Raw genomic sequence first — 27,799 nt, forward strand, 5'->3', positions numbered from 1 at the left:
TTATCATTTTCACAGTCATCTAATTTAGAGACAGTGGAACAAGTCCAAGTAACAATTTTATTTTAGTTTACAGCACAATTTTTTTACATACATTTTAGTGGTTTTGACAGTGGTACTTTTGAGCAGACTTCAAATGAATCCACAAAAGTTAATACACTTAAAATTAAATATACACAAGAGGCATCCAGATGTTCAGAATCATGCAGAAGGGATGGTCTGGTTGGTGTTTTCACTGGGTACCTTGCCTATTTGGGGTTGCAAAGACTTGCACATGACTGAGCGACTATCACTTTCACTTTTGCCTATTTAAGAATTCACCAGCAAAAGGCAGTTCTTCTGTTCTTCATTCCCATATAATTTATCAAAGTCAGAGTTCTAAACATATACACACACGCAAAATAAACCCTCCTTTAAGGCTACATCAGTACAAAATTTCAATGGACTGAATTCAATATACTGTCAAACTAACAATTCCAGTGATCAAATCCTTCACCAGGAAACAGGCAATATCAGCACCAGATCTAAATGCAAGGTTATTTATTAAAACACCAACAGCAGATTAACCAAAAAGCAACTAATATGTTAATCTTAATATAAGACATTGAAGGAAAACCAAAAACAATATATTAAATATCACTCCACTGAGCCAGGATATAACTGATGGACAAGAGATACATGAGTTTGCCAAACAGTGCTTTAAATACTTTTCTATGAAAAAAGTGTATCAGGAGATGCAGAGGAAAAGTAGAAATGTGAATTTATGCATTTGGCTCCACAACTTAAAATGACTATCAAACTGGTAATATAAAGCTAAGTGACAATAACTTAACCACTGGGCACCAGACAGGCATGACCACTATTCACTGTAATTCATAACGCTCTTCAGGAGTGTTCAGTGGATGGCCAAGCCAGCAATCCTCTCTTAATACAGACTAGATACTCATCTTCTGTGGGAAAAGACCCTGAAGGAGACATGGCAAAGACACAGAGAAAAAGTTCAATCTTTTGAAAAAGTTAGTGATATCAAAATACTTTTCTATTGCTGGGAAACCAAACTAGGTCAAATACGTGGCCCAAAGCAGCACAGAATTCAGAGTCAGAGGTTGGCAGGAAAGTTTTGGAAAACTTGCAGTTTTCAAAAATTGGCAATTTCTCCATGCTTAATAAAACTATCAGAGAAGAGGTATAATGTTTGTTCATTTGTGGAATGTTGACAGATTGCTGCAAAAATTCACATGAATGAAGAACCGCAGAGATGCGCTTCAATGAAGTATTTTTTAAAAATTTACAAAAAACTGAAGTTTCTATTTAAAAATAACCACATATGCCAAGATGAAACATGGTAAAAAGTAGTGTAAGTTCTGTTCATGATTCTTTAACAGCTAATGGGAAAGTGATAGAAATAATTTTCTCTTAAAAAGGAAGTTTCGTTATTGCACTGACTTTTACAATCTGACCTAGTAATTTAGAAAAATCATGTAGTAAAATCTGTAAAATTAAAATACAAAATTCTGGTTTGTAAACATCAGTTAGCCAAGTCTCTCCAGAGTCCTTCATGATAGTGGAATGGAATGAATAGTTAATTCACTACCTTATTTACTTGCTGTGAGGGGGAAAACTCCAGAACACAGCTTTCATACTTTCACAGTAATTATATTCAAAAGATATAAAGAAAGTCAGTGCAGTTGTCTTCTTTTTTTCTTCCTCTGTGCAATTTTCAGCTCTTATCCCACTCCTAAGTGCCATAATTGAAATAATACTGGTTTGGAGACCTAGTACAGATTGGTCATAAATGTCGCATAAAGTCTGTAGGACTTCGGTAAAGGTATTTCCAAATGGCATAGTAATGCACTGCAGCTGCCGTGGCCACGAACAGGTGCCAGATGGCATGGGCAAATGGAATGATGCCATCGCTCTTGAAGAACACAACTCCCAGGCAATAAATTAAGCCCCCGCAGGCAAGTTCATGAAGTCCATCCGTGTTGTTCTGTCAACAGAGGAAAAAAATGAAAAGGTCTTGATGTTACTCTGATATGACCGCTAAAAACATCCCTGCAAATGCCCCCTAAGTCTCCTGATTTTCCAGACAACAAAGCAGCTCTGCAGACAGACTCCTTATCTGGAAACACGAACTACACTGAAATCGACCTGGATTACCCTCTGAATCGGCCGTCTGGATCTCACCAAGCAATCAGGTTATAGGTCCTGTGGCAAAAAGCAGCATCTTCTGCTCATCTGTAGCTTGTTTAAGCAGACTGCAGTCGCATCTAAAATGAATGGTCATTCATTTTAATAAAGTACAGTCCCTGGCTTTCATCTTTCTCTTGAGGAGCCTTCTTCCCTACTAACGTACACTCAAGCCGCTCTGCTTATAACCCACATCTCCAGCGTGGTTTTCACTCCCTTTGTCTTCCTCAAATTCTGTTCTACATGAACCGCTTTTCTCAGACCCTTCCTCTGCTTCTGGGAGCTTGTGGCATAGCCATTCGGAAAACCACTGCTAGGAGTGACCTCTGAGATCATACAGCACAATACAGTTCCTAACCTTCTAGATGCTCCAGGCCTTTTTGTCTTTGTGCCTGGGAGTTTTTTTAGCTTAGCAGGAAATTAACAGTCAGGTGTGCTTTAGCACAAAAAGCAGACTTTATAAAGTACTCTTGGTTTTCAAAGACCTTGACTCATCTCCAAATGAGACGGGGCTGTGTGAATGACAGGCGAAGAGAACAGGGGCAGGGCTCAAGATGCAGGCGGACAAACTCCAGGGTTTCTGGAGACGAGGAACCGGAAGGTCTCAGGTGCTGCAGGGTGAGTGGGAACCTACAGCAGATCGTGCCAAGTCTTGGAAGGGACGACGGTGTGGGTGTTTCAGAGGCCTGGGCCCTGCGGCTGCGACCTTGGGAGCCTTGGAGCAGGTCCCCACAGCAAGTCCAACAGGGGACGTGGGGAGCTCCGGTGCTGCGGCCTGCCTGGGCCGAGGCTAGGGCAATGGCTGCGCTGGACACAAAGCCAGGCATGGGGACCCAGGCCGGGGTGGGGGGTCAGCCCCATTTTCAAAATTCACATGAGCACCGTGGTGTTTGCAGGATCAAACAATGAGGAAGGAGACTTCTCAGACCGCTCCTTAACCTTGGTAAAACGGGACCTCAGTCAGATTTCATTTTATTTAAAAACTAAAGCATAGCAAAACAAAACACCAGACACATTTATTACTTCTTAGAGGTCATAAAGCAATTAATATACATTAATAATATAAAATTCCCTGTGTATGTGTATTAGGGACATTTTCTTTAGAGAGGGTTATGTTTTCCTAAGGGAGGGGTAGGATTCTTACAGGAGCATCTGACCCCCCAGTTAAGAGTCACTCATCTAACACAGCCTCCTTATTTTAGAGATGAAGAGACTAAAGTCGGAGAAATAAGTACTGCTTTATCAGCTTTCAAAGAACCAGAACATGGTTAATCTTAAAACCAGATTATGTCTGCTTCATTATCAACACCATTACTGTGTTTCTATGTCCCTATTAAATGTTTGAAACATTCATTTAATCTTCACCACCCTAAATTAGGTACTATTTTTATCCCAACTCCACAGATGAGAAACCTAGAATATATAGAGGTTAAATAATTTACCCATGGCCACGGAGCTTTTAAGTATACCAGAATCAGGATTTGAACCAAGACCAAGGTGTTTTGTTTCCTGAAGTTATAGTCCTTTTTGTGGGAGGGAGGAAGGTCTTTTAAAGATTGATGATTCACTTATATAGTGTAATGCATAGATATTAAGTGGACTGTAAGGTTTTGTGAAGTGCACACTTCTATGTAACTCATATCACCCTTATCAAGATACACAAATATCCTAACACTCCAGAAAGTTCTTTGGTACCCCTTCCCAATCCTAAACAACCCCTTCCACTAAGGCAACCACTGTTCTTGTTGCTATTATCAGAGACTAAGCCTCTCCATTCTAGAACCTCACATAAATGGAATTATACTGTATGTAGAGTTTTGGGTCTGGCTTCTTTTTTGCTCAATATAATATTTTCAGTGCTAGTGGTGAAGAACTCACCTGCCAAAGCAGGAGATGTAAGAGGTGTGGGTTCAATCCCTGGGTTAGGAAGAGCCCCTGGACGAGAAAATGGCAACCCACTCCAGCATTCTTAACTGGAAAATCTCATGGACAGTGGAGCCTGGCGGGCTACAGTCCATGGGGTTACAAAGAACTGGACACGACTAAAGCAACTTTGCATGCAAGCACACACATATATGCATGCAGGTGCTAATGTATATAAGTCATTCATTCCTTTCTATTACTTAGCATTTCACTGAATTTAAAAAAACAATTTGTTTATCCTTTCCATTTGGGGGCTATCATGAATAAAATTTAATACTTATACTGTTTTACAAGTCCTTTTGTAGATACATGTTTTCATTTTTGCTGAACTATAAATATATGCTTAATTTTATAATAAACTGCTAAGCAAATTACCAAAGTGGTTACATTTTATAATTTCCCCAACAATGGACCAGGGTTCTAATTATTTCACATCCTTGTTGGTATTTGGTGGTGTCAGACTTTTTAATTTAACTATTCAGTATGGTGCGGTGGTAAGCTTTTAATTTTCATTTCCCTGATTTCCTAGATGACTGGTGACATTGGACAGTTTTTCAAGGGTTTACTGGATACTTGTATCTCTTTTTTATTACTGACTTAGAGTGCTACAGTATTTCATACACATCCTTTGTCAGATACATAAACAGAAAGCAAATAATTTCTCCCAGCCTGAGACCTATTAAAGTTCACTGAAATTTTCTTCTGCAGTATCCCATCTATTGTTGTGATCTTGCTAGGATCACATGGAATACTTGTTTTGCTCTGCGTGGTCTCTCCATTCTGGCTGGTTGGAACTCTGGGGTCTCAAGTACTGGGCTCATTCAGTAATACCCACTTACTTCACAGCCTTTCAATAGCTATCTTCAGCTAGGGTATGCAGCGTCTTGCCTTGCACAAATGCCGCTTAGTGTCTGGGCAAGGGCTCAAGGAAATCCCTTTGTAGATTTCTGGAGACTCTTCCCTGTGAAGCTCCCTCGTCTCCAGGACCCTGCCCCAGCCCGGGGAGCTGAATTGCTGGTTTGCTTCCTCCACCCAGACAGCTGCTCCTGGACTCCACACAGGGAGAAAACTGCAGTGCATTTGAGGCTCATCTTTTGGTTTCTCTCTCCTCAAGGATCATGGTCCTCTATGTCTGTGTCCAATACCAAAAAATTGTTGTTCACGCACTTTACCCACTTTCATTGCTCTTTGTGGTAGAAGGGTGATTCTGACACCCGTTATTCTGACTGCAACACCAAAGGTCTGAGTCTTCATCGTCTGTACTGTTCCTCTTCCTTCAGATGGCCCGTGTGGTTCCTTTTGACCTGATCTCTGTCCCGCTCACAGGTTTCATCACAGAACTTGTGTTACCTGCACGGTCACACCCCTCACACATATAAGTACATTCAGACGCTCCGGCTTCCCCGTCTCCGGGACTTCCTTCACGCCGTGTCCACACTCCGGGACTTCCTTCACGCCGTGTCCATCCTCGGGGACTTCCTTCACGCTGTGTCCATCCTCCGCGACTTCCTTCACGCCGTGTCCGTCCTCCGGGACTTCCTTCACACCGTGCCCGTCCTCCGGGACTTCCTTCACACCGTGCCCATCCTCCGGGACTTCCTTCACGCCGTGCCCATCCTCCGGGACTTCCTTCACGCCGTGCCCATCCTCCGGGACTTCCTTCACACCGTGCCCGTCCTCCGGGACTGCCTTCACGCCGTGCCCATCCTCCGGGACGTCCTTCACGCCGTGCCCATCCTCCGGGACGTCCTTCACACCGTGTCCATACTCCGGGACTCTGCCTTCACACCGTGTCCATACTCGAGGACTCTGCCTTCACACCATGTCCATACTCCGGGGCTGCCTTCACGCCATGTCCGTCCTCCGGGACCTCCTTCACGCCATGCCCGTCCTCCGGGACTTCCTTCACGCTGTGTCCATCCTCCAGGCCACTTGCACAACTCTCATCTCTTGGCTCCTATTAGTCCTGAATCAGCTTAAACAGCACTTCCTCTGGCACCTCTGACAGGTGCTCCCAGAGCAGCCTGCACCTTCCCTAGTCAGAGACATAAAACTTGATGGCCACTTCTCATTTTATATGAACTGTATTTTTCTGCTTGATTCCAAGTTCTGTCAGGGCAAGGGTGGGAATTTTCCTGTTTGATTAACATGAACAGTAGTCACCTGTTATTGTACCACTTGAAAATGTCCATGAAAGATTTACACTAGTAAAAATACTGGATAAACTTGTTTTTACGATACCCAGAGGGAATTTACTTGAAGCTTCACTCTAATGATTAGTAACCCATCAAACAGACCTTGCTCTGGGTCCTCAATTGCCTTCCAGGCAGATTTTCTCACTTCCATCTTTCACCTCCCTCCTCTCATCATTCCCTGTTGCCTTTACCAACTAAACTACATATATATTTGGTGCAAAGTAAATTACGAAAGCCATTATAAATCTCCTATCTCAAAGAACATATATCTTGTTACAATCTCATAAAAGATACCCTCTGAAAAAACATAAGCAAACATAAATACTAAATCTTTTACAGGTATTTTTGTGACCAGGGTGAGAACTATACATAGAAAAATTCTTACAGAGTACCTGTGAGCTCAGGAGTGAAATTATGGGTACATTTCTGACCCTTGCAGGCTAAGAAGAGAGTTCAAGTAAACAAACCATGACTTCCTTAATTAATACCCGTAGTCAGTACCCAAAAATGCGGAGTATAGACTGGAAATACATAAGCTAAAGGCACAAGGGACCAGTGGGCAGGATTGTGAGGTCGTTACATTACTGTTCCAAACTGACAAATACACATGGATTTCTCAACACTGATTAGTCTGACTGGGGGTACAAAACATACGTGCAACTGACTCCTACAGGTAATGCCTCGCTTTCCCTCATTAAAGTCCCCAAGAAAATTTCAGGCCAAGTTTAAAAAAAAAAAAAAAAAAGCACTTTCTTGGGAAAGAGAAATAACATGACTTAAAAGCAAGTGAAAGGAAATGTAAGAGTGAAGGGATTCAAGGAATATCCAATAAAATGTTGAGCCAAATGACCTTTTGAAGTCCTTCCAATGCTTAAATTTTAAGGAGTCATTAATTTAACTGTTTACAATAGCCAAGACATGAAAGCAACCTAAATGTTTATCAACAGAGGAATGGATAAAGAAGATGTGGTACATGTATACAGTGGAATATGACTCCACTATAATTGAGTAATGTTTTTAATATTACAAGCCATTAAAAAGAATGAACTAATGCCATTTGTAGCAACATGGATGGTCCTGGAGACTGCCATACTGAGTGCAGTAAGTCAGAGGAGAAAGATTTATGACATCCTTTCTATGTGCAATCTAAAAAGAAATGAAACAAATGAACATATCCACAGACTCAGAAAAGGCAGCTATGGCTGCCGGGTGGGGAGGCAGGCGGGAAGGGACGTGAGGGAGTCTGCACTGAGACGCACACGCTGCTGTGTGTAAAATGGACCCGGAAGGCCGGCTATACAGCAGGGGGAGCTGCTCGGTGCCACGTGGCAGCCGGGATGCCTGAGAGGGGCGCTGGGGGTACGGACACACGTGTGTGCAGGGGTGCTCCGCTGTGCGCCTGAGACATCACAGCACTGTGAACTAGCTATACTCCATATAAAATAAAAAGATTTTAAAAAATTAAAAAATTTACCTTTGTCCATGGATTTAAGTTTAGGACACTAAGTAACTTAAAAAATTCCCACCTCCACATTATCTCACACCTCTTTGGGTAAAAAGGGTGGGAGTGGAGATGGGGTGAATAGAAAGGTTATCCCAAAGAACAAATACAGGCTATTACCATATGGAAGGAGACACTTAGATATATAGCTTTTCCAAACTATAGACAGCAAGTAGTGTAAGTTCTGGCACTTTGTAATTTATATATTTTTTCTTTTGAGTCTCTAATTAATAGGCATATTTTAACTTCAGAAATAAAAGCTACAGATTGCATCTGTAGACATATTAAAAGTCACAGTGATTGGAAAGAAAATAAGGTGAAATAACTAAATTATGAAGAAGCTTCTTACCATTGATGTTACCACCAAGGCAGGAGAAAAGCCCATTGTGAGATAGAAAAAGAGCTCAATCACCTTATACCTGCCGAAGAGAAAGGTGTTAACATAATTTATCTATTCCTACAACACACCATTTCCTTACCAATTTTTTTTTTCTTTTGAAAAACAAATTAAACTCTTAATGAAATGTATTTTCCCTATAGGAGACCATTAAGCCTCTAACTGAAATACTGTAGTTGAGTAACAATGAACTAGTATTTCTTTCAGGATTGTTGTTGTTTAGTCATTAAATCCTATCTGACCCTTCTGTGACCCCATGGACTCTAGCCCTCCCGGCTCCTCTGTCCATGGGATTCTCCAGGCAGGAATACTGGAGTGGGTTGCCATTTCCTTCTCCAGGGGGTCGTCCTGACCCAGGGATTGAAGCTGAATCTCCTGCATTGGCAGGTGGATTCTTTACCACTGAGTCACCTGGGAAGCCCTTTCAGGATTGATAAGGCATTAAATTCTACATGCTACATGGAAAATGTTCTTAGCCAAAAGTTATCCTTGAATCCAATTAACCATGCACTTTCCCTTCCTAATCCCAGTGTTTGCCTTCACCACCATTCCAATTCATCACTATAAGACACTGAAATTATGAAGCTGCACGAGGAATAGCTTGGTGCCTCCTCTATCAGTAGCCAAGGGATGCGGGCCTTAAAGAACTAAGGGAATGTGTTTCTGATTGTCTATTTTGTATCTGCACAAACTCTTAATCTGTAAGCCTCATCATCTTAGATTCAGATTATCTGAAAATGCTATAAAAACATACTATACTGAAATTCAAGTTATATTTATGCCTAGCCAAACTACACTTTTCCTCGAAGGCAAGGACCAAAGTATATTTATGTTTGGACCTGCAGGGCCTAGACCAGTATGTGGCACCATTTAGGTTTTCCCTAATACCTGCCAAACCGAATGGCCAAGGGTGACTTGCATCTTGTTCTTAGTGTTTTGTGCTCAAAGTTCACCAGGAAGTAATCATATCAGGGAACTGGGGAAGAATGTGGGTTTGGTTTACATCAGAAGGCCTGAAATAGGAGAAAAAATAGTTGTCTTACTTTACTTCCTATTTTATCCAAGGGTATAAATTAGGGGTTTGAGTCTGAGAAGCAAACTGTTCCCTTGGCTATATATAATGCATAACACCACTCAGAATTGCTAATTATGGTCAAAAATGCACTTAAGTGAATTGCAAAGTTAGAGAGAAGTTAGCTAAAACTACTCTTTTCTTCTGAAAACAGAAAACAATTTATTACTTTGTGACAAGCACACGTTATATTCAATTCTGAGGGCCATTCTGCCAAAAACAACAGATAAAGAACTTAATAAACTGTATCCAAATAAATGATTTCATAGTTGTGAGTTTCTCAAGTTCAGGCATATGAAATGATGAAAAGAACCATGGAATAGGAACTAGGCCACCTGGGTCCTAATTTCAGATGTGTCACTGATTTCATGCATGTACTAAATGTTCTCAGTTTTCAAGCATGAAGCAGAAATAGATGACTTGAAGGTCTCCTCTAGAACTAATATGCTAAATTTCAATAAGCTCTCTTTTTATACTGCTTCATACACTAGGACCTATGAATAACAGGTTAAAAAAATGTGTTCCATGGTGAAGATACTAAGAGTTTGTATACCCTTCCAAACATCCCCCTTCCCAGGAGTCCTAGGTTGGAACAGCCTCTGGGTTCCTAACTAGGTTAAGTGTTATGCTGGGGGCTTAATATAGATTATCTTCAACCTTCTTAGAAACTTAGAAAAGCAGTTATTTTTCTCATGTGGTAACTGTAAGTCACAGAGGATCAGGCTAGTTTGCAGATACGACTAGTCTGGCTGAGGATGTGAAGTGAAGTGACTCATTTCGGAGTCAGAACTGAACTGCCATTGCAGATGAGGGAGAAATCTACTTTGTCCTTCGGCTACATCATGTGTTACACAGGTACCATTCATCTGGCTGCAGCAAATCTGTCCGCCAATGATAAAGAGAAAATGGTTCTGACGATTTGTTAAAACAATATATATTCTGTTTATGTATTTCTACTATTTTGAAGTGCAAATATAAAGTAAATCATACTGTAATGTAGATAAAATTTAGGAAGTTAATTTTAAAGGTATTAAATGTAAATTATTTTCTCTTACTTTTCATGGTAGAGAAATACATAAATGGTTCCTCCAGCTGCCATGAGCCAGATAAACCAACGCATATGAGATGCCAGGGGTCCAAGTTCACGGAGATTTAACCTAAAAGTGTAAACATGACAACAGAGAACAGTAGTGATAAATGAAAGGAATTCATACAACCTGTGTTTTCCTCTAGTCCTGAAAACTGAGAGAGAAGGTACGAGGATAAGATCAGAAAGAAAAGCACTCAACACGTGGTGGAGGTATTTGGGCAACTGGGGTAAAATTAATAACTTAAGGATAAAATTGCTGTTCAATCTTTAAGACTTAGAATCAGTTCCAGTGTGGTTTACAAACAGAACCAGCTGAAAGGAGACATGTAGAGCTGAGTCCCAGCACACCGTGATACCTGACTTTCCTGACTAGGCGGGCTGCGGCAAAGGCACTTGCCTTCTCATTCCTGACTGCGTACTTGAGAGCAGACTGTTTACAAAGATTACTGGGAACAAAACCCTGACCTGGATCACACACACACACACACCAGATACCTAATACACAGACCAAGTATCTCTGCCAAGAGAAAACATCAGAAGAATTAGCCCAACATATGTCATGTAACATATTTTGTTAGAATTTAACCATGAACTCCTGTGAAGCCTGAATTTAAAATGCTACAAATTCATCTGTACTAAATTCTGATTAAGAATAGATATGGGGAAAAAATATTATTCTGAATGACTATTACTATAAAATTAATATTTCCAAATGGAAAAGGCACCATCTGCATATTGGACACTTACATGTGAACAAACTGTTTACTGTAATATCTGTTTCCTCAGTCTACATTTAAAATTTTTATTTACTTATTTTAAATTGAGGTATACTTCACAAAAGCCTCCAAGTATTCTGGCTCCAACATGATGCAGACCTGTAATTTAGTAACATTTACTGGGGAGAGACAGCACTTACTTTTTACTACAACACATAATTAGGTTTCTTTTGAATGATGGATGCCACATTAGTCAGAATCCAGAGACCAGCTGTTTGTAATGACTATAGTAGTTGACGGCATAATATGAATTTCCTAGTGGTTAAAACTGGACCACACCGTGGTAGAGGAAAACTAATTTTTCTTTAATTATGGATTCAAAACAGCAAAAGACTCTATCTTGTCTATACCAAAAAGACAGGAAGAACCAGGACACTGAACTGAATACCAGGCATTTTAAATAGCTAACTAATTAGGCTAGCTCCCTTATTCATATAGCTGAAGAAACGAGAGACGCACTCCACATATAGTAGCTACTGTGCTGTGAAGACAATCAGTATAAATTTTAAAAGTTAGCTTGTTTTCTTTATATATATACATTTATAGCATTTCCATTTAAACAATTAGATGTCCAAGTATTCTGAATAGCAGAAGCACAGAGGAAGAATATGGAAGGCAAAGGTAATATATTTCCAAAGTGAGCGTGCTGCCTACACACAACTTTGTAGCACTTCGCTCAAACATTCCAGCGCAGATATGTATTCTGAGTGTCAGCAACCTTCTTTCCTTAAAATCTGCAATCTGACTCAAGCAAATCAAAATGGGAAAGGAAAAAAAAACACCATGTATGGATGTTTTTTGGGGTGGAGGGCAGGGACAGGAAGACAGGAGGGAAGGACTGAGAATTCTCTCATAAACATGCTGTCTTCAGAAACAGAAAAACTGTATCTTACCATGGCGCGTAGGACGCAGCAATGAAGAAATAGATGACCATCCTGTCGCACATGTGAAAGCAATGCTCCACCGTCCTGCGGGGGAGACACATCAGACCAAGTTCTCAGGAAATGAGACCGTAAGTAGGGGTTATCACGCTGCTAGGCCATGACTGCCACCGTTCTCAGTTCTCATGGCACACGTAAACTGGCTTTCAAAGTCACACAGCTTTTTTTAATAAGATGAAGCCACAAATAAAAGCTTTATTTTATTATTAAAGATTACACATACCGAAGATCCTCTCCATGTAAGAATCCCACAACAATCAGAAACTCTGAAATTGTTAAAAACTAACAAGCAAAATCTGTGCTTTCTGATGTTTTCCATTTCTTTTAGATCCTATCTAACAGGAAAATGAAGTTCCCTGAGGGCAGACCACCTCTCAACCCCTACCATAGTGCAGGGCACAAATCTGTGAAGGCTCAGTAAAATACTCCCTCAAGCCACAGTCTTTTTCAAAAGTCTCTGAAGCAGCCTTTACTCCAAATACCTTAATGTAGACAGTAAGTTGCAATAAAGCAAATTTAGAAACTAATTTAGGACAGCAACAACACAAACAAGGGGAGAAAAAGGTGTATCTGCTGTCAAGAGGGTAGCCACCTGCGCTTCTAAGCAGGTTTTCTCCTTCTGCAACTGAAGGGTCAGGAAGTGTACACGATCTGGCTCCCTGAGGTCTATTCACAGAGTGGATAAGGCAGGATCTGCCCTTTGCTGAGGGAATGTAAAAAGGACAAACGCACTGCACTGTCTTTAATCCACTTTCGGCCCAAGGGGTGGACACGATGGCTCGGTGGTTCACCAGCATTAGACCTGCCTCACCACACACACTGCAGCGGCCAGCAGGCCGAGGGTGTTCAGCTGGGCAGTGCTGGTCACTACATTAATGTTCTCAAGCCTGACTGCCTTTCAGAATCGCCCGGGGAAGCTACAATACAGTCACAAACTCCAGTCCAGAAGACACTGACTTAACAGGGCTAGAAAATGAGGCAGAGGTGGAGGGAAGAGGGGAATCTTTTTTTAACTGCTTACACGACTGTGATTCTGAGCCAGTTTTGGCCTTTCTAATTCTGCTTTCCAGACAGTGGCAGCACCCAAAGTCAAACTGCAGCTTGTTCAAGACCCACCCCCCAGGGACTGCCCTGCTGGCCCAGGGCTGAGACTCCACGCTGCCAGCGCGCAGGGCCGGGCGTGAGCCCTGGCATGGGAACTAGACCCCACCTGCCATAATTAAGAGTTCACCTGCAGCATCTAACGCCTGGTGCAGCCCAAAAAATAATAAAAAAATATAATATTTAAAAAATAAAATCCCACCACCCGCCTCTCCGACACTCACCCTCCTCACAGGTAAAACAGAAATAACAACATCTCTATCAGACTGTGTATGCACATTAAATGAAATCGATGTAGCCGTGTGATTAGCACAGCACCCAGCACACAGTAGGTACTTAACCAATGCTCGTTCCCTTCCCTCTTTCACTTAAATTAAGGATATACTGGGATATTTTTAAGAATTAATGCAGAGCAAAAGTCCACCCATAGCTTATGATTCTAGCAGTGCTATTGCAAGGTTCAAGAGAGACTGGTTTCTCTTACACCTTCTTCTCAGGCCCTGGCAGGGAGGCCCTGAATACTAAAGCAGGTACCTACAACTCTTTATTGATTCAGAAATCTAGCTAGCAAAGCCAAGTCAGACAAGGCAATCACAGGTACTGCACTATGCCAAAAAGATAATGAGGTGCTCTGGCCTCTGCGACAGCGTGTCCTGAAGAGTCAGGACAGGTACTTTGCAGGCTTGCCTGAGTGTGTCCCACGGCTCCTTCATGATTCAACGCTGTGGTTTTAAGCTCGGAACTGTCAGCTTCTGGGTGAAGGCAGCAGACTACAAACTATAAGCAATAATGTGAAGGGTGCAGTGGAAGTAAACCTCAGAACCAGAGTCAGAGGACCTGGGACAATCAGATTCTGCTGGTATCAATGACTCGGGCCAGTCAGGGCGCTTCTCTGCATCTCAGTTTCCCCAGGTGAAAATGATGGGGTTTGGATTAGATGTTCCTTAAGGATCTTTCTGGTTTTAAAACTCTGATCTTTAAATGTGAGGAAGCTAGTAACCATCTCATCACTAGCAGAATCCCAAATCCTGCTTTTAAATAAAGTGTATCTTTTTAATGTTAGGTTGCCCAAATAGCTTGAGATTTCTTTGAACATTCTATAAAACCAAAAATTACCTTCTAATATTACATCAAATCACTTTAGGTCTACTCTAAATCTTCCTTTTGGAGAAGAAACTTTGCCCTTTGGGGTTGTGCAGAATCTATTTCATAAGCAACTAAATGGTGGACTCTACCTTTGTATTCCCGCATATTAACCCGTCACTCAAAGGATGAGCGTTTTTATGTTCTTCTGGTTGGGAGGCGAGGGACCACAGTATTGTTTGGAAAGCGTTTAATAACTAATAAGTAGCAACATATGTGTGTTTTGTTTGAGTAGATACACCAGACCTAATTCTGAAAGCTGAACTTTGCAAAACAGTAACCCGAGCTGTAATATACCTGCAGTATAGCTGCAGTGATTGTAATTTTTAGTTACTCTCACATGCCTCATCTCATTCACCTATCACAACAGCCCACCAGTCAGGCATTACCATTCTCATTTTAGTGATGAGGAAACTGAGGCTAGGTTGCAGGGCTGGGACTCAAAACCCAACTGATGAGTCCAAGTCCAGGGTACTGCCCACCACCCCGCAGCTGCAGCGGAAAACAGGCGTCAGGATTCCACACGGTCAGCCCCAGGGAAACAACGTGGATTTGTTTGCTTGCTGGCTGGTTGGGTTTTATTTCAGCTGTGCAGCGGGGCTTGCAGGATCCGAGTAGGGACTGAACCCGGGGCTCCAGGAGTGAGGGTGCAGAGTCCTAACTGAGCTGCCAGGGAATTCCCAGCAATGTGGTTTTGTTTGTTTTCTGAACAAAGACGTGCTTTTTAAAGACACACATGGGGGTCCTCAAACTCCTTCCAGTCCACGGAAAATTTCCTGAGCAATGGGACAGCTGAGTCTGCCAGGAAGGGAAACGTCCACTCCTTGCCTCCCCTGCCCAGAGCATGCCAGCAAGAGAGGCCAACCTGAACCAGTTATTCTGTGTGACCTGTGGAAACAACTGCCATTCACGGTACCTTAAGTGGCTCTTTTTCCATGCTACGATGTGGAATACTGTGGAAACGATGAAGAGGGCACAGAGGCCCATTCCATAAATCCAAGCTGTTATCTTTTCCCAGCAGTCATCAGAGAGCCGGTGAAGGAGGGCACTGCCCACAATGGCCGGAACAATGAGGAACTGAGAGAAAGGGAAAGAAAAATAAATATTCAGTAAAACACTGAACTGAGAACTGTTAAAAATACCCAGGTTTACCAGGGACAACTTTAGGAAGATCACTTTAAAACAAACATTTCCTTTCCTGGATAATTAGAACAAGAACCAGATGAAGCTGACGTTTTGCCGCAGTGAGAACAGGTACTGTCTTTAGGGCCCGGAACCTGTGCCTGCCAATGGGGACAGTCAGGCAGCAAAATTACTCAACTGTTGCAAAACAAACGTCCTCTATCCTAATTTCGCTACCAAGCATGTACCCAGATTTCCCAGGGATGACTTGATCTTTAGATAGTCTTTCCTGTTTTCCCAAAGTGCTACTGAAACCCCAAATTTCAGCAAAGGGTAACTAAATGAATCAAATCAGTAAGTATACCACACTCAAATCATTTGTCTAATCATAGGTCCTCATTTCTAGTCGGGATTGTCTACATTCCACCAGTTTGGGGGCTACTACAGAATGAAAGGGGTGAAAGGGTCTTTGGGTTATCTCATTTTTTGAGATTTATTTACCTATTTGGCTGTGCCAGATCCTGGTGGCAGCATGCGAGATCTAGCTTCCCAACCAGGGACTGCACGCAGGCACCCTGCCCTGGGAGGATGGAACCTCAGACACTGAACCACCAGGAAAGTTCCCGGATTATTTCATTTTTAATAGTACCTTTCAAGCAGACAAGGGTAATCCACTCCTACCGAGTCAAATACTTATAAGAGACGAGAATCTTAAGAGGGAATTTTGCTTTTGCACCATTTTTTACACTACATATGGACACAAAGTGCAAAGTCTAGTCATAACAGTATGACTAATAAACATTTTATAATAATAGAACTCATCCGAAGAAATAAACTACTTTATTAGATACCAGAATAAACATACCTGGCAAAGAATGCAAACTTTAGAAATCTCATCTATTTTTGTCTCCAACACCTATGTTTTCTCTCTTACAACAGAATATTAAATCCTCCAGACAGGATTATAATGGCCCAGAACAAAATGTGAAAATCAGGGACAACAAAGTAAGTTTTTCATAAAACAAACTTTAATTTATTTTGAGATTATGTCCTTTCTATTTTTCTTTTATGTTAAAGTATCTTCCTGTTAATGAAAATTTAGATGGAAGTTTTTTGTTATGTCGATTTTAGAAATTTTAATGCTCTCTGAAATCCAAAAATCAGGGATACAGTTTAGTAAGTTTAATAAGATGACATTTTCTGTTCTAAAAAATTAATGTGTATGTTCTGTCAGTTTTTCCTTAACTTTGGTTTATGGAAGTGTTCCTGATGACCATCCAGGACAGATAAACTAAAGGATTATTCAGGCCTATTTCAAGAAAATATTATTCTTAAAGGTGACCTGTGCATCTCAACAACCAAACAATTATATTTAAATGCTCAGCATTATGCTAAATAATAAGCACTTCACTGGTTGCTTTTATAAGGTCAGTATTTTGAAGACTATCAGGACACTGTTTTTCTAACTTTTATCAGTACTTTGCAGTTGGTAAATGGATAAAACGATGGCTGTATACTGGAACAGTAAGTGAAAGAAAAGGCCATATAAACCATTATTCAAACTTTCATACCCCTTATATCCTAATCCTGATGTAGACTTAAATATATACACACACATACACACACACACACATGCTTATTTTCTTAAGGGACAATTATCTTAAGAAATAACTTTACTTTTAGCTCTGTTAAATTCATCAGACATTTAGTTAAGAATAAAAAATGGAAACAACCCATATGTCTATCCAAAGGTGAGCGGATAAAGAAGGTGGGATATGTATAAACATATACACATACATACATATATACATACACACGCACATAATAGAATATTACTCAGTCCTAAAAAAATGAAATATTGCCGATTTGTAGGAATATGGAGGGACCTAGAGATTATCATACTAAGTGAAGTAAGTCAAAGAAATATATGATATCACTTATGTGTGAAATCTAAAAAATAAAATTAATGAATCTATATACAAAGCAGAAACAGAGTCACAGACATAGAAAATAAACATGAGAACCAGAGGGGAAGGGGAGTGGGGGGCAAGCTAGCACTATGGGATTAACAAATACACACCACTAGACAAATAGAAAAGCTCAAAGGTTTACTGTATAGCAGATGGAACTATAGTCAACATCTTATAATAACCTATAATGAAAAGGCTGGCTTAAAACTCAACATTCAAAAAATGATATCATGGCATCTGGTCCCATCACTTCATGGCAAATAGGAGAAAAAGTGGAAACAGGGACAGATTTTATTTTCTCGGGCTCAAAATCACTGTGGACAGTGACTGCAGTCATGAAATTTTAAGACGCTTGTGACTTGGAAAGAAAGCTATGACAAACCCAGACAGTGTATTAAAAAGCAGAGACATCACTTTGCTGACAAAGGTCCATATAGTCAAGGCTATGGTTTTTCCAGAGTCATGTACAAGTGTGAGAGCTGGACAATAAAGAAGGCTGAGCACTGAAGAATAGATGCTTTCAAATTGTGGTACTGGGTAAGACTCTTGAGAGTCCCTTCTACTATAAGGAGATCAAACCTGTCAATCCTAAAATAAATCAATCCTGAATATTCATTGGAAGGACTGGTGATGAAGCTGAAGCTCCAATACCTTGGCAACCTGATGCGAAGAGCCAGCTCATTGAAAAAGGCCCTGATGTTGGGAAGACTGAAGGGAAAAGAAGAATGGCAGAGGATGAGATGGTTGGATGGCATCACTGACTCAACGGACATGAATTTGAGCAAACTCTGGGAGATAGTGAAGGACAGGGAAACCTGGCGTGCTACAGTCCATGGGGTCACAAGAGTCAGATACGACTTAATGACTGAACAACAACAAATGAAAAATAATCAGAAAAATGTGTATATATATATATGTATATATAAATAAAACTGTATCACTTTACAGTACCATTGAAACTGACATAATATTGCAAATCAACTACACTTCAATTAAAAAAAAGAATAAAAGATGGATATCTAGAAAGTACAGCTAACAGTCAAATTAGGCTGTGCATTCTTTAAGTTTGGACTCTACACATTTTGACCCTCTGGTGTTGTGAAGCTCACTTCACAAAGTGTGTGTCATTAATGCAAAGACAGGGGTCAGCTCAAGTCTAGAGAACTTCATCAAATCCTTCCTGGCCTGAGAATCTAAGCCACAGGTCCAGGGAGACTGTCCACTAGTGAGGTTACTCCAAATTTCATTACTGAAATCCAGGGCAAGCATGTACAAAAAAGGTAGGTAGAAACTCTTTTCTAAAGAAAAAATATTCAGCAAGATTTCAGCATTTCAATTATTTAAATAAAAATCTTTTGCGCACCTAAAGAAAAAGGACAGTGATAAAAGAGAATAACATTTCGATACCACAAATAACATTTGAATTCTACTATTATAATACTAGGGCATGGCAACCCACTCCAGTATTCTTGCTTGGAGAATTCCATGGACAGAGGAGCCTGGTGGGCTACAGTCCATGGAGTCTCAAAGAGTTGGACACAGCTGAGTGACTAACACTTTCACGTCACTTTATTATAATACATAGAACTGATACTTTGGAAAGTCTGATTTCTGCTAAGTAATGACCACACAGCATTGTTCTATTAGATTACGAGGGAATCTACCAAAACTAGTTTATTTCAAGCTTATTTGGTATCACGTTCCTTTATAGGAAACACTGACTATTCTTTGGAGAAGGGGCTTAAAGAAATGAAAAGGCACAACTTGAATTCAAACAAATTTTATTCTAATAACATTTATATGTAACCTACATATTACACTAACACTGTCTAAAATAACTGAATTAGCCTGTTCTAAACACTCTTCACTAAAGGGATAAATTGATTGCCATCTTTTATCTTCAGACTATATATCAGCCACCATTTTCCCCTCAAAAAATTTCACTAGATGCAACTTTCAAAGGGAATAATGAAATCATAGATAAAAAAGAAATTTATAATGACACAAGAAAATGCTAATAAAATGAAATTAATAGAGAAACTATGAAAATATACACATAAACACAAACACTGGGTTTCCCATGCCGCTCAATTGGTAAAGAGTCTGCCTGCAATGCAGGAGACCTAAGTTCAGTCCCTGGGTCAGAAAGATCCCCTGGAGAAGGAAAAGGCAACCCACTCCAGTGTTCTTGCCTGGAAAATTCCATGGACGGAGGAGCCTGGCGGGCTACAGTCCATGGGGTCTCAAAGAGTCAGACATGACTGAGCAACTTCACTTTCTAGGTAGTTTTGCTTTTCTTATGTATTTCTCAGTATTTTCCATTTTTCTTAAAATGAACATGCTTTGTTTTTAGAAGGAAGAAAAATTGAATTTAGGAATTAAACTTTTCTTTTACAGTGAGGACTAACATCTGCTCTGAGAAGCAATGGCGACCATGGGGATGGGAAGGATGTGGCTACCTGTTTTCGGGGATCACTGGGGGAAAAAATCTTTCTCAGCAAATGGTGAACTCTCCTTGCTAAATGAACTCAGCTGACTGTCTTGAAAAGATAATTCATTTCCTTCCAGGGGTGACAGTCTTTGAAAATAATTTCATTTGATTTTTCTTATAACTAAACACTTACTTTCTTTCAAAGAAGATCTTATCTGAGAAAGCAAATTCAGGATCAACAGAGCTGACTGTAGGTCAGAGCATTCAAAGTATCTGACAGGCTCGCAGTTTCTGGTGACATGACCGAGTACTGATACTAGGTCAGGAAAGATCACAGGGATGGGTGAACCAGATTAACGGGGTTGAGACTAACAGAAATGATCGCCCCTTCTTCCCACCAAAGTGCTTGGGAAGCATGGAAACGGCAGAAAGCTCGTACTCACCGCATGTGTGTAACAATTAGCAGCATGTTCGTAACAAGTTGGCTTGTAGCGGCCATTGGCGGGGGCCCGGTGGTTCATGAACCTGTAGAAAGAAAGACATCCCATGAGAAAAGCTCAGAGTGTGTAAAGAACGATGGGAAAGCTTGTCAGAGGTTGTCTGGTCTATTCTAACTGAAGAGGTGACTGCTGGAAATACCTAGTTACTGGAATAAAACCAAAGCCACAAAGCTTTGGTGTAAACTGAACCAAAGCCATGGTCTAAAGTGAATGCCCTAGTTAACTGGATGAAGTATTCTTTCAATTCATTCAAAAAAACCTACCAACCAAAAGCAAACAAAACTCACATCTATCCCCTTCAACTGGTACTCTTCAACTGGGATAGTTAAAAAAAAAAAAATTAAAATGGCACAACCAAATATGAAATCGAAAAAATCAAGGTCATTTTCCTAAACTTTACAAATACCAGTAACCACGATTTAATGTGAATTCAACGCATTTGCAAGTTCCTACTTTGTCTCTCAAAATGTATAAAGCTTTATACATGTAGATCTTTAAAGGCTCCATCCCATTATCAGCAGGGCTGCCAAACTAGTTTCCCTGTATTGCATTACCTGTTCCGGCACCAGAGAGCTTAAATAAGTGATACTTGGCTGCCTCCAGGCCACTTGAAACAAGGGGTTCATTTTCACCTGCATTCTTCCTGAATTAAAAGTTTGCTCCAAAATCTAAATGTGACTAGCGCCTGACGCACTGGCCATAACACTCATGTGTGCACGTGCATCGTCGTGTCTCTTTGTGACCCCCCTAGGCTCCTCTGTCCATGGAATTTTCCAGGCACGAATACTGGGGCAGGTCGCCAGGATCTTCCCAACCCAGGGACAGAACCTGCGTCTCTTGCGTCTCTTGTATTGGCAGGCGAGCTGTTTATCACTGAGCCACCTGGGAAGCCCCAAAGTGTGCCTGTATGTGAACACCAACATTTGGTGTGTGTAAGGTCTGTACCATACAGACAGACATGTGTCCACGTTCCAGTCCCTCTCTGGGCTAATTTTGTGGCAACCAGCAAAGCAGTGAAGAGCACCAATACCACTGTGCATTACAGAGAGAAACAGCTGCCTTCTGTTTCAGCGTGTGGGTGAGGGTCCCCAAGCCCAATTCACACCCCCGCCGTGTTTCACGAAGGAGTCTGGTTTAGTCTGTGTTCTTTGGAAGGAGTGAGATATAAGCTCAGGCAGGTAAGAAGGCAGCTGTCTGAAAGCAGCAGATGCAGAGCACACAGCGGTAAGGGCACCGTGGTGGCATCTGGGTCTGAGAGCTCTGGTGACACTCAGGTCTCAGCATTCAAGCAGCATTCCTGGGCTTGGGGCCTGCAAGATGTCAACAGGCTTTGCACAATAATGTAGGTTTTGGCTTGAGTTAGCTGAGGGGGTGTGGGTAGGGGGAGGAGACGTTGTTACTCATCACTAATGAGTTCTGACTAGTCATGTCTTATCAATTCACACAATGGAAAAATGGTACCAGGCTAAACCGAATGGCACAGACAGGTTGCCCAAAACTGACTAAAACACGTGGCCAAGCAATTCCAAAGTGTCCAGTTTACGAACAAAAGACCAGCCAACACTTTCTCCCTGAATTAAAGAAGGGCCTGGTATCCCTAGAGCAAATGAGTAAAGACCAAGTGGCAGTCCCTGCCAACCCGACGTTGAAAGTTTGAGTGGAAGATCGCCTAGGGAATGGATTTGGCACTGTGAAGATACCTTCCCTGGAAGAGCAATGGGCAGCTACCTAACTAACATGCAAAAAGATACACATACTGAATGGGATTCATCACATGGCTTGGAAACTGTTAGAGAGAAGTGTACAGTTAACAGCTGCAGAATTATTCCAAGATATTCTCACACACAGATAAATAAATCTTTTCTCCCCTGACAATCCTTTAAATAATTTCACTAATTTCCTAAGGGACGAGACTGTTGCTATATGGCAGTTATTAGTAAAAAGGAAAATAATTACACTCTTGGGAAGGAGGCTTTAAAAGTGTCCCCAGCATTCGAGGGCCTACCGATTCTCAGCCTGAGACATAACGACAGGGCTATAAGCAGCATTCCCCACTAGGGACTGTAAAGAGCAGGGCTCCAGGGCGGCTGGGGGCAGCTTAAACTGTGAGCTCTCTGTGCAGGGCACGCTCAGTAGGGTTTGTCCACCCACCACCAGCCTGCAGACTAAAATAGCAATTTATATCTCTGGCAGCCCAGTCTAAAAATAGTCAGGCTATAACACAGAGACAGGGATAGACTTTAAAAGCAAGGAAGCTGAGTGGCCATGTGTGTTAACATGTTTGTGCCCACCTGGAATCACTCAGGTTAAAAATAAACTCAGAAGTTGCAGAGAAAAATATTCTGCCCATGTGACTTAAGGTAGTTTCTCTTTAAGGGCAGGGTCAAGATCCTGGCAATAAGGAAAGGGAAGAGCAGGTATGCCAGGCACTGTCTGGGGCCCCGTGGGATGGCACATGGTTCTGCCAGGAAATTTAAATTTTTCCATTTCTCTCTGATACAATCATGCCTCCCATTGCCTCTTGAAGAAATCATTAGAAGAAATTAGTCACCCAAGACCTACATGAAAAGCAGATGTAAAATGCAAATAAACCCCACACACTGAGGCTGTTCTCTTCCCCCCAAAATGAATGAGGAAGGTTCCAAAGAGTTATGGGAAACAGCACCCACTTAGGCAAGACACCTCCACTTAAAGCAAAGCCATCCTGATGGCCATCCAATGCTAGAAAACATTCTAACACCGGGTGTGTTGCCCACGCCGCAACAACAGAAGCCCCCCCCCCCCCCCCCCCGACTCCGCCACCAAGTGTCACAACTAGAGAAAGCCCACGCGTGCTTGCCAAGTCACTTCAGTTGTCTGGACTCTTTGCAACTCTACAGACGGCAGCCCACCAGGCTCCTCTGTCCATGGGATTCTCCAGGCAAGAATACTGGAGTGGGTCGCCATGCCCTCCTCCAGGGCACCTTCCTGACCCAGAGACTGAACCCGGGTCTCTTAGGTTTCCTGCACTGGCAGGGGGTTTCTTTGCCAGCAGTGTCTCATGGGAAGCCCGGAGGAAGCCCCTGTGCCCCAAGCAAGGGCCCACATGCTACAGCGAAGACACAGCACAGCCTCCCCATCTCCCCCCAAATCTTTAGCTCAAAGCAGGGCCTTCTGAAGGTAAATCCGCAACGCTCCATCAGATCTCAGAGCCTGAGATCCAATCTCAGAAGCTGTCCTTGATTCCTGTGTTCCCCATACTCCAAATGCAAGTACGTCTGTGCTATCTTCAAAATATATTCCAAAACAGTCCCACTCTCTACAGTTTCAAAGTTACTACCTTAAATCAAGACATCGACTCCTCTGGTCTGTAAACAAAGGCTCTGGTCTCCCTGCCCGCCCGCACACGGACTCTCTTCTTTACCCAGCAGCCACGAGTCTGTTACCACCAGATCACATCACACACTAAGCCCAGCTTAAAACCTGTCCAGCTTCTCAAAGTGCTTGGGAACACCACCTCTGCAGGCCGCGAGCCCTCCCGACTTCTCCAGCTGGGGGTTCCCTTCCTCTCCCTCCCTCCAGCCAATCACAGCCTTTCTGCTCCTCAAACCAACCAGGTCTGATCTGACTCAGAGCATCTGTGTTTGCTGTTTACTTCTGCCCAGAACATTCTCCTCCAGTGTGCCCAGCCCTCCTCTCACCTGTCAAACTCGGCTCAACCATCCTAAGTATCGATTCAGCGGAGCCCTTATCATGGTTAGTAAGAACTGGAGTTTTTGAACTTGTGTATTTTTTTATTTCATCTTTCCCCACTGTAAAGTGAATTCCATGAAGGCTGCCTTGTCTACCATTTCATTTCCAGGCCCAAACACAAAGTCCTGCTGATTGTTGGAGCTTAATAAATAAATGTTGAATGAGAATAAAAAGACAGAGATTTTGCCTGCTGCTGAAGCATTTTATTATCCTAACTGAGAGAGATCCTGTCGTCAGTTAGTTTCACTGGGGATTTCTGTATGCAATAAAAACAGGCAGTCTTAGAGCGAAGAGAATCCTCAATCTCGAGAAAACAAAATGGACAAAGGATAAGACCATGAACATTTCAAGGGCTCCTTCAGCATCATTTGATGGAGCAACAGAACTGATCCCTACGACAACCTTATGATTAGCTGTCCTGTATGAATAAGCATGATGTTTAGGAAAAAGTGTCTGCAGCCAGAGGTGGTGATAGCGGTGGGGGACATTTAACTTAATTACTAAGTAAGGGAAATGGCACATATAAGGAACTTCAGTGTTCACTGAATCTCGGTGTATGATTCAATGCTCTGAGAACTTGGAACAAAGAGAGAGGCCACAGGCAGCACTGGAACACTTCCTAATGCTTTAGAATCAGATGCCTCCCCACATATTCAATTTGAAACTAACCAGCGGTCACGAGGCTGGAGCTACGGAAAGCAGTATCCTTCTCCTTGGATTTCTGGTTGCCAGGCTAGAGAAACGGGCACACACCAACAGGACACCAGTGAGGCACTTTAGCAGCTCTGGGTCCTAGGCCTCTGCCCTATCACGGAGATGTGCGTGGGCGGGGAGACAGAGGTAAATGGCTGCATGGGTGGCGGAAAGGGACATGAACCCTTCTGTCTGCCCCTTTCCAGCTGTGTGATGATGGCAGGCTCTCTTTTATTCTCTAAGGCTCTTCCATTAAATGGGTAGAAAGTTTGTCTTTCAGGGTTACAGTTAGGGATGAGATGAGTTATCTACAAATACCCAGCTACCTGCCTGGCAGCGACAGGCATTCAATAAACGTTAGCAAGTATTCTAATCAGTCAGAGATGCTGTGAAAGGGAGAGAATGACTGTGTGTGCCGTGCGGGGGTGGAATCAAGTGTGATACAGCACAAAAGATAAAAGGTGTCCCAGTGGGATTTCTCACATCCTAAGATTTTTGTGGAGCCATGCCTGCATAAAGCCCTCCACTTCCTATACCCGGTTAGGCGTCCTTACAGCTCTTCTCCAGATATGGCAGAGCTCTGGAAGTTGATCCAAAGCCACAGTGACCGCCAAGTTTCCATTATTAACAAGCCAGCAGGGGGTTCAAGTTTTCTTATACTTTAGACACAGCCACAAAGGATGGGCTAATGAAATGTTTTTACTGCTCTCCAATGGAGTCCTGGTGAATCTATCAGAAGGAACACAGGGGCTCAAAGATAAGTGTGTTCCTCTTTCTGGTTCCTCTGTCATTTACAACCTGTTAACTATCCTAAATGCTCACAAGATGGGTAACAAACACAGCTTTTAAGAGGTGCAGAACAGTACTTTCAATATGTTAATGTACAGACCACAATATATTACTTATTTGCAGACTTTATTTCTAAGTTCAAATTGATTTATAGAAATATCTTTCCAAACAAGAAATTATGGGATCATTCATTCTGCAAAGAAAATCAGGGTGGGTCTAGATGTCATCAAGAAAATAACTATAAAATATCCACTGACATTGTGCAGTTGCTGCGGAAAGTACAATGTCTATGCTATACCAAAAGAAAATGCCTGTATTTTTAATTTTTAAATGAATGGAGTAGAGCACAAAATCACATTACAATTGTGATAATAAGGACTGGATAGATTCATATCCAGCAAAATAGAAGAGTTCAGTCAGCTGAGATGGTAGGGTCTTAAATAAAGATGTTTGTTTTTCATTCCTCTTAATACTGCTAATGTTTGCACAACAAACAATAACACAAGTTCCTTTTTTTCCTTCTTTTTGTGGAGAAGAATGGAAAGGACAGAAAAGAAATAGAACTCTTTAATCTAACAAAAACCGGTAAATGCACAGAATACTGCCACTGTTCCCGGAAAACAGGAAGAGCACAGATGTGCAGAGAAGTAAAACCAAATCAAACAAACCACACATACAGGGTTTTGCCAACCACTGCTGAACCTGTGTTACATCCCCTCCAGTCCTCATGGCTGACTTCATGTTCTAAAGCCGGAACATCATGGTTCCCTTTTGCCTTTGGAAGAACTGATAATGATGTTCCCATTAGGTGAACACCGCCAGGCATTCAACACCCTGAGCGATAAGCAATGTTCAAAAGTTAATACAGGTCTTCACTCTGATCACCCCAACTCTCCCTGTGCAAATGTCACTCTGGAAAAGGAATGAGACCAGCAGAATAGGTGAGAGGGTTTCTAGGGATTAAAGCATTGGAAAGAAAGGAAAAAAAAAAAGCGTACTTTAAAATCTTGTAATAAAAAGCAATGCCTAAAAACTCAACAAAAACCTTGGGAGATTTCATGCTTTTTTTTTTTTTCAAATTCCCCCCGGTCACTGCACTCTAAGCTAGCCTGCTCAGGGTGAAGGCCTGGGAGTGGGGATGCCTGCCTGATTCAGACAAAGGGATGGAGTTACCAAACACACGAGAGGTGAACTTTCACCCACTTACACGAAGGAGAATTAGGGGGAAATAAAAAGCGCAGAGCTTCCTCTCGAATTATGGCCAGTCTCCATTCATTGCTAGATGGCAGAGACCTGGAGTCAGGATTAAGGCCACGGTGTCTCCCCAGGCTGGAGTTCCCACCGGCCCTCCAACCCAAGAGCAGCAGGCCAGCCTTCCGGGGGGCCTCCTCGGTTCCTCGTTTCCTAACCCAGGCGCCTCAATTGCAGGTCTCACCGCCCAGAAGCTAACCTGCCCCGGCGCGATGCCCCAAAATAGCACACGCTGGGGCTTGAAGCCCGAGAATACCGCAGGCAAGCCTAAACCGGCGGAGCCTGCCTCAGTTTCCCCCACCGCCACGGCCGTTCAAAGACAAAGCGCCGGAAACCCTCAGCACCCCGGCTGGGCAACTTGGCTCGGGTCCGGGCGCCTCGGGGGCCCCCCAAGCCCGGTCAGGGGTGCAGGCCAAGGCTGGGGTCGGAAGATCCGGGGCCGGTGCCTGCGGCCGGCGTTCAGGTCCCCGGACCAAGCGAGAGGCTGTCCCTGCAGGGCGAAGCCGGGCGGGCCACCGACAACCCCGGGAGGGCAACCGGGGTCCGAGGGCTGGGCACTGCAGCCCGCAGCAAGCGGCGGGGACCCGGGCCGGCGCGAGCCCCGCTCCCGGAGCGGGGGCGCCCGGGGACGGCGGGGCGGGGAGTCCCAGGAACACGAAAGGAGGAGCGGGCGGGGTGCCCGGCCCCACACGCGCGGGCGGCGGGCCCGGGGCGCTGGCCTCTCACCGCTGGAATCGGCTCTGGAACCGCATCGATGCTCCTGCTCCTCCGCGGGGGCCGCGAGCTCCGTCTCTTCAGCGCCGGCGGCCGGGCGCGCGGCCCGCAGGAGCTGTGGCGGCTCCAGGGGCCGCCGCGGGCCCGGCGGACCGCTGGACCGGGCAGCGCAGTTGGGGCCGGGCCGGGGGTCGGGACCGGGCCAGAGCCAGACCGGGCGCCTGGGGGCGGGAGGGCGGCCCTTAAACGGCCCGGCCGCCTCCCGCCGCCT

General features: G+C 43.0%; 1 protein-coding gene across 2 annotated transcripts; it reads right to left on the reverse strand.

Annotated features, from left to right (window-relative positions):
• Positions 1-38: 38 nt before the first annotated feature.
• On the reverse strand, positions 39-27,799 carry MMD (monocyte to macrophage differentiation associated). 2 transcript variants are annotated; one of them, XM_043902722.1, is made up of 7 exons: positions 27,541-27,793; positions 20,293-20,374; positions 15,243-15,403; positions 12,035-12,109; positions 10,331-10,432; positions 8,156-8,225; positions 39-1,987 (listed from the first exon to the last, which is right to left on the reverse strand). In XM_043902722.1, exons 1-7 carry the CDS (start codon positions 27,564-27,566, stop codon positions 1,787-1,789), a joined length of 717 nt encoding a protein of 238 aa, XP_043758657.1. In that variant the 5' UTR covers positions 27,567-27,793; the 3' UTR covers positions 39-1,786. The 2 variants fall into 2 exon arrangements, with proteins under 2 accessions (XP_043758657.1, XP_043758658.1); XM_043902723.1 differs by lacking the exon at positions 10,331-10,432 and having other exon boundaries at positions 27,541-27,799.

This window comes from Cervus elaphus, chromosome 5 (genome assembly GCF_910594005.1).
Source record: "Cervus elaphus chromosome 5, mCerEla1.1, whole genome shotgun sequence".
Classification (NCBI taxonomy): Eukaryota; Metazoa; Chordata; class Mammalia; order Artiodactyla; family Cervidae; genus Cervus; species Cervus elaphus.